This window comes from Sturnus vulgaris, chromosome 9, assembly GCF_052056855.1.
Source record: "Sturnus vulgaris isolate bStuVul1 chromosome 9, bStuVul1.hap1, whole genome shotgun sequence".
Lineage (NCBI taxonomy): Eukaryota > Metazoa > Chordata > Aves > Passeriformes > Sturnidae > Sturnus > Sturnus vulgaris.
The window spans coordinates 9,409,387-9,420,644 of record NC_142251.1 but is presented as its reverse complement, the minus strand read 5'-3'; the positions used below and the strand labels follow the sequence as shown (position 1 = coordinate 9,420,644).

The 11,258-nt window shown below is 42.7% G+C and overlaps 1 protein-coding gene across 2 annotated transcripts in view; it reads right to left on the bottom strand.

Moving 5' to 3' along the window:
* Nucleotides 1-223: 223 nt before the first annotated feature.
* Nucleotides 224-11,258, bottom strand: part of PIK3R3 (phosphoinositide-3-kinase regulatory subunit 3) — a 76,919-nt gene continuing 65,884 nt past the window's right edge. For both annotated transcript variants that reach the window (XM_014872057.2, XM_014872059.2), the window contains 4 exons: nucleotides 10,024-10,200; nucleotides 9,471-9,545; nucleotides 8,997-9,167; nucleotides 224-7,577 (listed from right to left, as the gene is read on the bottom strand). In XM_014872057.2, coding sequence (XP_014727543.2) covers nucleotides 7,376-7,577; nucleotides 8,997-9,167; nucleotides 9,471-9,545; nucleotides 10,024-10,200 — 625 coding nt within the window. In that variant the 3' untranslated portion in view covers nucleotides 224-7,375. The remainder of the gene's footprint in view (nucleotides 7,578-8,996; nucleotides 9,168-9,470; nucleotides 9,546-10,023; nucleotides 10,201-11,258) is intronic.

Below are 11,258 nucleotides of genomic sequence, written 5' to 3'. Positions count from 1 at the left end.
TCCTGCTCCCCGGGAGATGCTGTGAAAGGAACGCAGGGAAGGCTCCATTAAGGAACTCGTGTGCTACGTGTATTCCTCCCTCCTCCCAGCCCCAGGAGGGGCTTTCTCTCCAGCCTAGAGGAAATCAGACCTCTGCAAGTCTTTTTTTTTTAAAGCTTCTGTTAAAGATGATGCCCATGGCCTCGGCTGGGAGACAGACACAGCCACACCACGGCAGCCCGACCACGCTGCAGTTCAGAATTTATTAGAAACAGCTGTCAGTACATCCTTCTAAAACATTACATGTCAATGTGCTTTATTGCAATTTTTTTTTTATTGCATTTTTTTTTGATCTAGAGCAAGTAGGCCCAGGATGCTTAGTGTCTGGGATTTAAAAGCCCAACCATCTAGTAAAAGAAAGTACAGCAAAATTGTAACACACCCGGTGACAAGTACAGTGTTGCATTACTGAGCTAGAAACTACAGGATGACTTGTCAGAAAACACTAACATACACTTGGTTTCCTTATGAAGCAGTTTGTTTCTTTTCTTTAAAAGTTAAACTACATGAATTCCTTTTTTATTTCTTTTCTTCCCCCCACCCCCCTCCCCGACTACACCATAAACGACAGAAGAACAGATTTTACACAAATAACAAACAAGAGTACCAAAGTTACATGCTGGAATTCATCTGGAAAACAAAATAATTCAATAGCTTCTGGAGAAGCAGGTTCTTAACAGATGCAGTTTCCTTTAAAGAAAATAGAAGTCAAAGAAAAGCAGAAACATTGATGCAAAGGTTGTACAAAGGAGTGTGCTGTTATTTCAGCCCTCGACACAAGATCAAACACCCACTCATGCTTTACATTGAACCACACCTTGTACAAAGAGTCCACTCACAAAGGGACACGCACCAACACCACCCATTGCACATCAGCTCTGGACAGGGGCACTGAGGGGCCATGGAACGTGCAAACAATCACTGCGTCTCACAGGAGAGCAAGAGGGGTTTCTTTTGCTAAGCCTTTGCTTGGGACACGGTTGAATGCTTTGTCCCAGAGTAAGTAACACCCCAAATCAACTCTGTTTACAAATATAGTAGCAAACCCCCCGAGGAAATCCAGAGTTCAGCATTTCAGAAGCACATATGCAAGATGAACACAATAAACTCCTTTTCGTTTGACAAAAAAACCAACCCACTTCTGCCTAAACACGTGGCAGAATGTGCTAACAGTGAGTTTTGTTTTATTTTTAAGGGGCAGTGCCACTTACAGCTAATGCATATAAACGTGTACATGAATATATTTTACATATATCTATATACATACAGTACATATACACACACACGCACGCGCACACACACACGGATGATGCAGACCATTACAATCCCATGGTGCAATAAACAGCCAGATATACAAAATTAACAGGTTTTCATCAAACAGATCTTTGCTGGATGTAGAAGTCACTCACGAAAACAAAACAGATCCAAACCCCGACCCAGCTGACTGAACGTGAGCCCCCCCCTGCAGCCAACAGAGAGCCGGGGGCAGCTCGGGGCCAGCCCCAGCATCCTACAAGCCCCTGCTGGGGGGTGACAGTCACCCTCAGAGACCTTTTCTTTTGTCTTTGGATGCAGTAACTTTCTCCAAACGATCCCGAGCCTCTTGCTACAAGCACTTGGGAAGTGCACGGGAGCGGCGGTGCCGATACAGGGGGAAATGTCCCTCCCTCATCTGCCAATGCCAATCTCGCAGAAGCAATCCCAAGGGAAGGTGGTGGAGGGGGGCATCAAATTAAAGCTGCTTTCTCTAATACAGGTTCATCAACGAAGTGGGTTTTTTTCTATCAAAAAGGGCCTGTCTCACTTTTTTCCCCTTGCCTCTGAAGCTCATATTACATTTTTTAAAGGCAAACTTTAGAACAAATGGTGAGTCTAGTCATAAAATACGGTGAGTCTATGCCAATAGCAATTTAAAAAATGCAAATTCTGCATTAATTGTATGGAGCCAGCCCCAAAGACGAGCACTTCAAGCACTGTCATCATCTAAACAGTTAACAAGCTAAAGCTCCCGATCTGCCCCTTTGAACAAACAGGAAGGAACTGAAAAGATTTCAAGACAGATTTTTTTTTTTTGGGTTGTTTATTTTCCCCCTTGCCATTCGGTGGAAAGTATTTCTGCCCACAGAATGCAAGATTCACAAAAATGTTGGCCAAACTTCATGTAACCCCGTCCAAGGCTGCTGCTCACGCAGGGCTGAACTGGCCCAGCCTCCTGAACAGGCCGGCGCTTCTTTGGGCTGGTCCTTCCCTTCTCCCGCTGCTCGTGTGCCAAGGGAAACAAGGGGATCAGCAGTGCAAGCTCCCTTCCCATACAGAAAGGGCAGCAGCTCCTCAAGGACTTGTATCAGCTCCCTAACCCTCCTCTGCACGTGCATTTAGGGAGAGTACAACTGATTATTCCAAAGGGAAGGGTCTGCTCTGGCATCTCCTCTCATTTCGTGGTTCCAGGCAGAGGTTTCTGCTTCATGGTCTGTCTCCTGCTTCATCGAACTACAACCAGAGGGATGCTTTAGGGTGTTGATCCTTCCTCATCAATAAAAATGTTTGCTTTAAATGCTGAATTTGAGCAAGCCTGACCCCTCTCCCCTTACAGCATCTTTGTTCTTCGGGAATGTTATTTTGATTTTGCTATTGCAAAAGCAGAGGTTGCAAATCAACTATAAGGAAACTACACATAAGGAAACTTGATTTTAAACATGGTCTAAACAAAACAACCCCCAACCCATCATAGTGCTTTGTAAAACTGCATTTTGAACCTGTCTGTCTCTTACCCCTCCTGATCCACAAGCAGTACCTGTTTCATGTCTGCACAATGCAGCAAGCATACAAGACTCACTAACATTTCAGATTTTTATTCCCTGTTAGTATAACAAAAAATAAAAAATAAACAGACATTCAAAAACAGAAGCGAGATTGTTCAAGTACCAAATAAGGGGCTTTTCCAAACTTAAAGTGTGACACTCCTATAGCAATTCTGCTGCTTTAAACAGCCACAGCGTTCAGTTACAGACATGGTGCCACCTAAGCCTGCAGAGAGCCCAGGATTTGGGGCAGCCAAGACCCTCATCCTTCTCTCGTCCTTCCCAAAACAGCACTAAGTGTCAACATTCATTTCCACAGTCCCATTACAGTTGCCTGGCTTTGCGAGGGAGAAACTTTTGTTTTCACCCTGCTGTGACTAGAATTCAGCTGTGATTAAATGCAAGTATTTTTCTTGGGAATGGCTTTTGGTTGTGGAAGTCTTGCTAACACTAGTGTCAGCGAGAAAAGAATCAGGCCCATCACATTAAATGGAAAACTTCTTGAACATCTGCCACCTCAAGAGAGATAAGTGTGGAAAGAGCATTTTTATTTTGGCATAAGACAAAGGGCTGTACTGGATATAACTCTAGACTGCAACTACCAATGGTGCAAAGCAGCAACTCGCTTTACTGCTGCTGAGAATGAAATAAAAACCCAAAGACAAGCCCCAAAACTAGAGCACTCCAGTATCAGAAGGTGGACAATTGCACATTACTGCTTCACACACTAGTGAAGCATCTGTTGGGACATCCCTCTGTTTCTAGGTTGGTTCTTCCCATGCTCAGATTACTTGTAATCAACAAACAAACTAGTTGGAAAAGATTTATAATTTACTAACTTCAAAAACATGGCACTCGTGGCTGACACAATGGGGCCAATGGCAACTGTGGAAGCAGACCTGATTTCCATCCATACCAATACAAAATACTGAATCACCCCTAATTCCCTGCAAATATACTTCAAAACAGATTAGAAGAAACTGTGCATATTCGAGTTTCAACATCCCCTCCCTCCCTCCCCCATTTAACACTGTGCAAAAGTTATTTATTTAACTCTACATATATATTTAATATAATATGGGTCAGTGAGATCAATGCTCCTCTAACTGCAGCCTGGTACCAGATGGCTGCTATGACAGTGAGGCTACTTCCTCCTTTCCTCCTAATGTTCTGACTCTTAGAATTAAAAGCTTCTCACATCTTACTGTTTTAAAAGAACTTGAGTTTCTTTGTTTTACCTCTGTGTTCACATTTCCTGTATTTGTTTCAGGCTTAACAGCTGCTTTTCATCCTGGGGTATAATCCTGCACCTCACAGACCCATTTCTGATTTCTCAGTCATGCAAGTGTAGAACAGCTCCTGGAAGCTGTGGGTTTTCTCACAGGTCTAATGCTACTGAGCAAACAGGTTCAGGCCAAGCACAATGAGAGGTGCAGGACCAAACCCTTGCCCCATAGATCACACCAGCTACCTGTCAGTTAATTTTATACCAATTTTCATTTTCTCTGTGAGTGCAAAATAGTTGCAAAAAGAATCTGTGCAATAGCATGTGTGAGTCAATGGGGAACCATGGCAGCAGGTGGGACTTCAGGTGCCTGAACCAAACACAGAGAGAGACAGTGGCAAAAGAGCCTCAGGAGACTGCTCAGAGTAATGGAGCCAGGACAAGGAATTCAGGCTTCATCTGCCCATAGCCTTGCTCTGAAAGTCTGGGCAAAACAGAACCTCAAAGAACACTTCAGGATGGCTTATTGGTTCTGGGTCCATCATTCATAGCAAATACATCACCTGTGATCAGCAAAAAGAGCTCAGGGAGCAAAGGGCCAAGAGTCCCAACTCACTCACACCACGATAAAGCCAAGCCACCTTCACAGATGCTAATGGAAATTACACTGTATTTACCTTGGCAGAGACAGGGCTGGAGCCTGGACCAAGACCTCACAGGATCAATCAGATTCCACTACAGGGAGACTTCAGACAGCCCTGCTCTGCTATCCTGCTGCTGTCAGGACTGTGAGGGTGTGCCAGGATTTATGAGCCTGGAAGTAGATCTGTGCCTGTTTAAAACAAAACTGAGCCCTACCTGAAATTGGGGCAGATGTGAAACTCTTTGGCCAGGTTGCCTGCAGGGATCAGAAATATGGTCCTCATCAACCTCAAATGTTAACACTATCAGTGAGAGAGTGCAGAGAGATCACAAGGGCAGGGTTTGAAAATCAGACACTCCTCTCACACAGGTTTTTCTACAGGCATGAGGCACCTGGCTATCATTTGTGTCTTTGAACTGATTTCCTTCACTGAGCATTTGGTCTCAGCCCAGCATCAAGGGAATGCTAGATGCCTGAGAGATGTGAGAATGGCAGCTATACAGCTACCAGATTAGAACTGCAAATTAGCCAAGCAAAAATTCCATGCCCACAGACCACTGAGGAAACCATTCAAGATTTCCACTAACAGCAAAGGCTATGTCTCATTTTTCCTTTCTTCCTGGGGAAGTAGAAGGGACACACAAACAGATGTGGCTCATTTTGACATAGTAGCTTATGTGAATTTTATTCTTCCCTCACACAGTTTTGAGTTTTGGTTAAGCTTTGTAGGGTATCATTTAAATGAGAAAAGTGGCATCTACAGAATTCTTTGCCTGAAGATTGCACTCTGGCCAATTAGGAAGTGTCTGGGATGCGTCAGGGTCATTAGTGCAAAATAAAAAATGTCATGGCATGCCAGGCAACCAGACTACCCTTCCTGCAATGGCTGTCAGTGCTCCAGCCTTGTCACTTCCCTACTTGTGAATTCAAGACATTCAGTGAAATAATACTTCTAGTGTAAACAATATACATCAACAAGCCTGGCACTACTGCCCAGGCATTATAGAAAAAAGCCATTTGAACAGGAAATCAGCCCCAGGGTCAGAAACGGGTCTCCAGCATTCTCAGACCTGCATGACTGTCTGCTTCCTGTCCTGCACAATGGGTGCATTGCAAGGGAAACGCTTCCAGTAATGGGAACAAAAGTAACTTTCAAGGTTGCACACTGAACAATTACTTCGCCAGTTGTGCTTTGATGCCAAGTGGTTTAGTTTGCCAAACCTAGCTCTTTTTCATTTTAGAAGCTTAAGGAATGGAAATAAGCTGCTTTGTACACTTTCCAGGGAGGGGATTTATTTGATGATTGCTGTAGTTGATGAAGCCCAGGACTACCCACTCCAGTATTTGACAGCAGCCCTTGCCAAAGGATGGTACCAGACACCCAATAACTGAGGAGTATGGCTCTTGTCCCCTCCTGTGTTCTGCATCATGTCTAAAATAACTACAAGGGAATTTAGATTATACCAGAGTAAAATCTTGCTTGGCTGCAGTGGTGTGAGAGTTCAGAACCCAGCTCACAAAGAACAAATCAGAGGAGATCTAGGATTAGCATGCTCACTTCTTACAACCGGAAGTAACTATACCCCACCAAAGAACTGGGTACAATAAGCCATCCAGGAGCATTTGATTACACCAACCTCTTCTGTACCAAAATCAAGTGTTACAAGAGTCTGTCACTGTTCAGCAAGAGACCTGCAGCAGGTCAGTGCAAGCTTCATTCTGGTTTACATTCTGAAGCACAGTATCATTAAAACTCTGAAAACAGAATCCCAAGCTGAGGAACAGGAGGGAGAGAGGGTGAAGAAAGAGGAGAGTGAGCAATTACATCAGATCAGACAAATCTAGTGTTTTGAAGCCATACAATGTTTAGCTTTTCCTTTTTATTTGTTTCAAGTTTTGGTGCAGAAAGTATGTGCGGATGCTAATGCAACCTCCCCTGTAAGTGCTTGATCTAGCAACGAACAAAGTTTTGGCTTGTTCAGTTTGGTTATGTTTCCTTTAAGCGAAGACCTGTAGTGCCATTGAAACCAAAACTTTGTTACTGTTGGCAAAAAAATAAAGCAACTTTCCTTTTACAAGCATTTTTCCATTTAAATAAAAACCTGAAGCTTTCCCATAATTCCTTTGGTCTTCTCTCACCAAATTCCATGCTACCTCAAGACAAGCCCTCTTTTGGAAGTCCGGCTGAATCGCAGTGAAGCTGCTAAAATTAGCAGAGAAGAATTGCTGTGGCAGAGTTTCCCCCTAGTTTGTTGGGAGTTTAAGACTGAAAGACATTACCAGCGCCTCGGGTAGAGGCTTCAAATTGTGTCTACTAGAACAAGAGAAAACAAAATCCAATCAGAAGTTCCACTGAAGGTGCCTGGCAAAAAATCATCTCCATAAAATGATGCTCTGCTTCCAGTATTTTCATATGCGTTGCGATTATTCCCCTCATAAGGAAACAAAAGTATTGGTGTAAAAGCACAGCTGAGCTTTTAAGGTAGCACCAGGACACCTACACCCAAGTTGTCGTCTTGTTGCTGCTAGGCCTCTTTTTGATTCACATTCACAGAATCACTTCTTGTGCAAAACAAGCAGTCTAAGGAGAAAGAATGCCCTCCGAGTTCTAATAAAAATCGTAGAAAAGAATCCAAGATAAGCCAACGCTTTCCTCCTCCCCAAAATTTACCTGCAGAGAGAGGGGGGCATCTGTGCGTAGACAGGATAGGCAAGCCTGACATTTAGGGAATCATTGTGTTGGACAAGGGATGTCTGCTGGTAATGAAGAACCAAATCCTTAAGTGTGCTGTACAGGTTGTACGGTTCTGCAAATCCATAACCTCTTGGAGTGCTGTAGATCACACAGTGTTTCACCTCTCCATCAGCTCTGCAAGGAAAGCAAAGAGGAGAGTTTAACATAAAAGGACAAACCCAAAGTGACAGTCTATTAACAATTAACTAATGCAGCAACTCCGCCAGTCACTGGATTACATAATGGAGGGCCCAGTAGATGCAAGTGGAGGAGATTAATATAGTCTGTGAAGAAACAGTGCTTCAGGGCATGTGATTAAACACTCTTGCATAATAATCCACATAAGAGAGCTCTTCCATCCCAGCAGTACAATTCCCTACTGCATTGTTCTCCAAATGGTCCTTGGGAAAAAAGTCAAGAGCTGAACCAAGAAGATAAGCACCCGAAATCAGCAATGACTTGGTGCTCAACTCACCTAGAAACCTTTCTACTAAGCAAAGAAATCAAAACTCCCAAATTATCAGGACCTACAAAGTATTCCATGAAACACAGTGCTAACCTTCCATGTGCATTTTTTACTGTTAAGCATGGGATGGGTTCAAGCTGATTCATTATCTGAAGCCATAGCGACCGAGTCTCTAATTTGGCAAAGCAGCTACTGGAGCACAGCAATTCCAAAGCTGCTAGAAAAACTTATCTGCCAGAAAGATCAGGTATTATGTAATCCCTGTACTGGAGCCTGTTACAATCCCAGTCACATGTAGGAACAGGTTCCTTTGTGCCACCCCTTGGCCAGCCTGTAGCATGATCCTAACCAAACAAAAGCATCTGATGAGCCCAACACTTGAGTGACTGCAATGAACAGAACACTGAACACAGCAGATACTACAGTCTTCAGTTACCTTGAGGTACTAAACCTTCATATATTCATTTCTCAGACTTGTGCTCAGAAGCAATTAACCTCATGTGAAATAAATCAGTGAAAGCCATTTTGGACTCCAGGACAAGCTTGAAAGATTTTTAGATAATGGAGTTGGAGTATTTCTGACCTTCATTACACCAGCATAAAATGAAGTGAAATACAAGAAATCAATGCAAGGCTGTATGAATGTCATCAAAACTACTGCTCACAAATAATCCTCCAAAGCATCACCATTACCGTACACATACAAGAAAAAGACGTAGAGTTGGGCATGTCTGAAAATGAGAATGGAAGATGCCACACCTTTACAGCCCCGCTTTATTTCTTCCCATGTGCCCCTTAGCAGGGAAGAATATGGGAGAATTAGGCCCTAACTACACAGCTTCAAGTTGTGATACTTCAGAATTTTGCACTAACTACTGTGGGAACTGCAGAGGCTGCAGGACTACAGTTATTGCACATTCAAAGCACATTTTTGTTACAAAGCTTTTACCATGCCGGTCTTCCTGCAAACATGCAACACATTCCAATGGGTAGGCCTAAGCTAGGCATGGCTTTTGTTCTCCAAAATAAAGAGCTTTGGTAGAGATTTATGAATTGAGTAGTTAGAACAAAAAGGAAAAGAGACTTACACCACAGAACAAGCATAACATCCTTTCTTGCTACTCTCGCGAATTAAAAATGCTCCGTCAGGTTTCCCACAGAGCAAGTCTTCCGCTTGGATACGGTTGAGATCCCCAACAAACCAAGTTTTCTCATCATGATGTGGCAGGTTTTCATCTTCTTCATTCACAAAGTATGTGCTGAGAGAATAAATTTGTTAACCAGTGATCAGTAAAGGAGTTAATAAGCAGCGTTATTTTCACAGAAATCATGCAAAAAAATACCAGAATTACCCAAATTGGGAGGTTGGGCTCCTAACGAACACATATTAAAGGCTTCCACTTAGATCTTAATTTTAATCCTACATGTTTCAGCAGAGTTGCTGCCTCACATGACTCCAGTCTTGTATTGAGAAACTGGTGGTTTTTGTTACCAACCCCACAGGAGAAAACACTTATTAATGGAACACTTCTCAATAAAATCGTATGTATAGTGACACTTACTCATCAATATTTTCATTTTTGATCCCCAGCCAGTCATTTATTCGCTTCTGTCTCACCCCCTTGTGATTGAGCCATCTGCCAGAAGAAGAGAACATTAATACATTACTTCAGAGCATGTGTATGGGTTTTCTTAGTGAGCAAGCTGAAGCTCAGACACAAGAGAAACAGTCTGCGTCCAGCCCAGGGACATTGTGAGCTGGATAACAGTAGGGGTGAAATCAAGTGTGGGTATAAGCAACATCTGAGACACCTAACAAAAAGTACTACCATCTGTTGTATTAGCAACCACAAGTTTTGTTTATAACTAATTTTTCTTAAAGTCTTTATTTACAAGAGTTGCAGAATGTGCACCTAATTGTGGCTGGCTCTTTAAATAATGAAGTCATGAAGAGGCCAACCAGCTCTCAGACATCCCCTGCCAGACTGTAGCACCTTAACACAAACAGAACTTTGGTTATGAAAAGAAAATTAAACTCTCATTATCCTGATGGAAACAGCCATTAATCAGATTCATCAGAGACACTATTCTGAGGTATGGGTCAGCATTACTTACACAAGATACTGATCTCTGATTTTGCGGAGCTGAATTAGGTCAGGCTTGATACTGTTCATTTTCTTATCAGTCTCCCTGTTGTCCAGAGCTTGTTTCTTCAAGTCTTGTTCCAGGCGCATTTTACTGTCGTGGATCTCACCCAGGCGTGATTTTAATTTTTCATAGTTCATCATTATCCTACAAATGAGTATGAGAGAAGAGGTCAAACCAGCCCAGAAGGACTGAACCTACTGGTAGCACTTACAGAAGAGTATCACAGAACTACCCTAACAGCAACTCCTCTCCTTGACCACCTCATCTTTACATGAAAATTACTGCACGAGTGACAGGAAAGACCTCTTGCCAGAGCGCCTGCAACCTTCAGTTTACCTAAATATATTTCCTTCTGGCAGAGATGCAGGAAGAAATCGTCTGTAGGAAGGTAAGCTAGAACAGATTCCCCCTTCACTATCTGATTCAGTTTTTGTTATATTGATTATGCGAGCCCACCACAGGTATCAGCAATAGCAAGATTTCAAATGCAAACTTCAATTACTATCAAGAGCTACCAGGAAGTAATGCTGCCTGTCTCCTCATTCAAGATTAGTTTGCAGGTTTGGTGTGACTCAGGAAAATGACATCTTTTGCTTGTTAATTGTCTTTACTCAGAATGAAGGACTCCAAGTCCATAGTGAGATTGTTACACGTAAATGTTTCTGGTCCAAAAACCTTCTTAAGGTGGTTCATAAAGCACTATGTCAAGTGAGGCATTACACCTGGCCTTTCTTCAAAGGCCCAGATCCAGCTTTTTCTGCTAATACCCTCTTGGAAGGGCAGTTTCAAAGCATGCACTCACTGAGTTTGTTAGATGACAGCTACGAAACATTGATCTTCTCTGAAAGTGACTAAAACCGACTATGGACAATGAGATTTACCAGATTTATGGTCACTTCACAGTTTTCAAGTACAGAGCTCTCTGATTTATATTCTGAGCAAATCCAAATAGAAATGGGATAAGCAAATTAAATCATTATTTCCTGTTCTTTCCTGGTCCTCATCACAGTATCTTGATTTACTGAAGTTAAGAGAGGATAATCCAGAGATTTCCCAGCTCTGCAATTCCTTGAGAGAAGAGAGCTTTACTGAAGGCTGAGATACCTTGAGGGAAGATCTCAGAAAACACTGAGCTTACAAAATGGTTTATATGATGCTGTAATGGCAGTGCCAGTGTGGACACCACTTTTTCCAGGTAAGCA